General features: G+C 39.0%; 1 protein-coding gene across 1 annotated transcript in view; it reads right to left on the bottom strand.

The window, feature by feature from the left end:
- Positions 1–839: 839 nt before the first annotated feature.
- The window catches only part of FAM151B (family with sequence similarity 151 member B), a 38,561-nt gene continuing 36,446 nt past the window's right edge, over positions 840–2,954 (bottom strand). Inside the window, exon 7 of the mRNA XM_029910922.1 lies at positions 840–2,470. Coding sequence (XP_029766782.1) covers positions 2,317–2,470 — 154 coding nt within the window. The 3' untranslated portion in view covers positions 840–2,316. The remainder of the gene's footprint in view (positions 2,471–2,954) is intronic.

Raw genomic sequence — 2,954 nt, 5'->3', positions numbered from 1 at the left:
TCATATATTCAATGTAACTCATAACCCTTATGAAAACAAATGTTGTTGTAATATCACCTCGATGATTGGTTGGAATTTCAAATTCATGCTACCTGAAATTGGTAATGAGGAAATTAGGGATCAGTATCAGATATATAAAAAGGTTGATCCAATACCTTTGGGAATAAATATAAGTTTAGTTAAGCAATTAATGGATCATCCTGACTTACAAAGACAACAACAAAGGGCTCAGGAAAATGCACAAAAGGCTATGATTACTCTTCACCACTCTCTAAGAAAACTGAGCACACTATAGAGTGTATAAAAAGTGATACCAAAAATAACAGGTGGGAAGTGTTCTTGGGATGGTCTCCTAGAGCAACAGGATTCTTTAATACAATTTTACAGCCTGTTGTGATAGTATTAGCATTTCAGATTATGATGACATTTATGCTTATTATCCTGGTGTGCTGGGTCAAACAAAAATTTAAGCAGCTAAAGCATGTACAGTCCACAAGCCTTAAAAGAAACTATAATGGCACACAGGAAAGTGTGACCCTAGTGAGACTCAAGGATGGTGAGGAATTGTGCCAGTAAGAAGAGGTATCTGCTCGGTCTCACAGGAGAGCCTTGAGCCAATACTGGACAAGACCAAACATCCACTGAACTCACTATTTAAACAAGTGGTGGGTTGATAAATAAGTATATCACCCACCAAGGAGGGGACTGATACAAGAGGCTTTTAGTTGCTCTATGCTGTGTAAGAAAATTAGCAGCACCGAGGAGAGGTGTCAGCCATGCAGCTGTCAATATGCAAAGAAGAGAGAAAACATTGTAAAATTCACCTCCCCCAATGGGGTGAAATAAAGTTCAGCAGGGTGAGATTAAGGGATGGGTCAGTCAGGTAAGAAGGAGGTTCTCAGCCAGGTCTGGCTCAAATGACAGGTAAAGCTGATTGGCTGAATAGGTATCACCCCATAGAGAGGAACTATGCTAATTACTAGTATTGAGAAAGAGCAACCAATCAGAAAAGATCAAAAATAGTATACAAGGCAGAGAGTTGACAGGCTTCAGGGTAGGTGTGTGGGTGAGCAGGAGAGCGGAGCAGAAGACAGCAGCAGAGAACGGAGAGCAGAGGAGCAGCAGCAGACTGAATATCACTGAAATCCTTGACAGAGCAGAAGGACCATAGACGGTGCAGAGGGATTTTAGAAAGAAAGAAAGTATAATTCCTTCTTAATGATAAGGAATGCATGGGACTGATTGTAAATAAAACTGAATGTCTGTGTCTGAATGGATTTTACCCCACCCATTCTATGATTGCCTGATCAGAACCCATAGAATGTTATTTAGTAATGTTCTTTAATGTGTAATATTGTAATGCAGTTTTATACATATGTAAAAGGGTTCTGTATGTTACATTGTAATAAGTTTGGTATTATATTGTAGCACTGCATTAAGGCTTTATACATATGCATAAAGGGTCTATGTGTATTGTATTGTGCAACATTGTATCAGCTATATAGTTTATGTAGTCTGTCGTGTTGCCTCCCTATATGATTTCTAAATGCAGTGCAACTGTACTATGCTCTGGGTTATGTTTCACAATGCATTCTTTCTTGATTATTAAATGTATTGTAACTGAATATTTCCTTTAAATAAATGTTACTTTGTTTTTGAAGAATTACTGCTTTAGCGTCAATCCTTTGAGCGGAAGCCTGTATCCGGGTCCTCTCACGGTTTGACAGAACTAATCTGTCCTGGGCAGACCTCTGAGGGGCAGAGACAAACTCCCTGGTAAAACCTGGGCAATTCCTCTAGGGCAGGCCACCTCCTGTTACCCATTAAGACAGGCTAAATTGACAATTTGTTTACAGTTATAGGCAGGCCATTATTGGGTGCCTCGGGTCCAAATTTTGGGGTAACATGTGAACATAGGAATAAGTGTCCTATTTCAATGCTCTTATTCCAAAATAAGAGTGTCCACATGCAGACTTGCACTGAAATAACAAAAGAAGTAAATTACAATAGATTTAGTTATTATGGTGTACATTTGTGTAGATGAGCCCTTAAAATAAACCCACTGCTTCACAGGAAACTAGTGGAGATGAGTGTGTAGAAGAAATCACAGAAATGTAGATCAGGAAGGAACCTTGAGAGTGCATCTAGTCCAGTCCTCTGAACTGAGTGAGGGCCATGTATACCTATACCAGCGATACTCAGACCTCAGTTGTTCATGAGCCAAATTAGCAATCAATATTACCCAAAAGAGCCACAGTAGTGTGAATTCATAGTTTCATTTACTATTTATAGTGTCAGTGTCTATTTCCTTTATATTCATACTTCTATTCCTATGGCCTTTCTGAATTCAGAGTTTTGTGGTTCCAAAATATCATAATAAACCCTACTTTTATCAAAGTTCTCTCTGAGGTAGAGCAGGTCTTCTATGGAGTACTCATCATGCCTTCCTGTCCAAACAGTCAGGCTGTACCTGTATTAACAGAGTTATTAAAAGTCCATATTTTTATCTTAGTACAACGCATGAGACACATAGAAAGACAGTACTAATAGGTTTCTAAAATAATTAGGACTCTGGTATCTTAATTTCAGATACAACTACATATACAAAACTAAAGGATGTTAAGGTTGGAAAGTCAAGCAATCAAAAGTTAGGAAATAACAGAATTAAGGTTGCCTGGGCACTATTAATTCAGCATCCTTGTGCCTGTGTATTATGATACAGTATTTAATTACATGATCACATACACCTCTACTCCGATATAACATTGTCCTTGGGAGCCAAAAAAATCTTACCGCGTTATATCGAACTTGCTTTGATCCGCCGGAGCACACAGCCCCGCCCCCCCCCTCCCCAGAGCGCTGCTTTACCGCATTATATCCGAATTCGTGTTATATCGGGGTAGAGGTTGTGACGTTATTGATATAATCTGGGACCATATAGATCATTGTTGCAA

This window comes from Terrapene carolina, unplaced genomic scaffold (assembly GCF_002925995.2).
Source record: "Terrapene carolina triunguis isolate 2854851 unplaced genomic scaffold, T_m_triunguis-2.0 Scaffold69, whole genome shotgun sequence".
NCBI lineage: Eukaryota > Metazoa > Chordata > Testudines > Emydidae > Terrapene > Terrapene triunguis.
The sequence above is the reverse complement of the archived record's forward strand: the minus strand, read 5'-3'. Positions and strand labels throughout refer to the sequence as shown.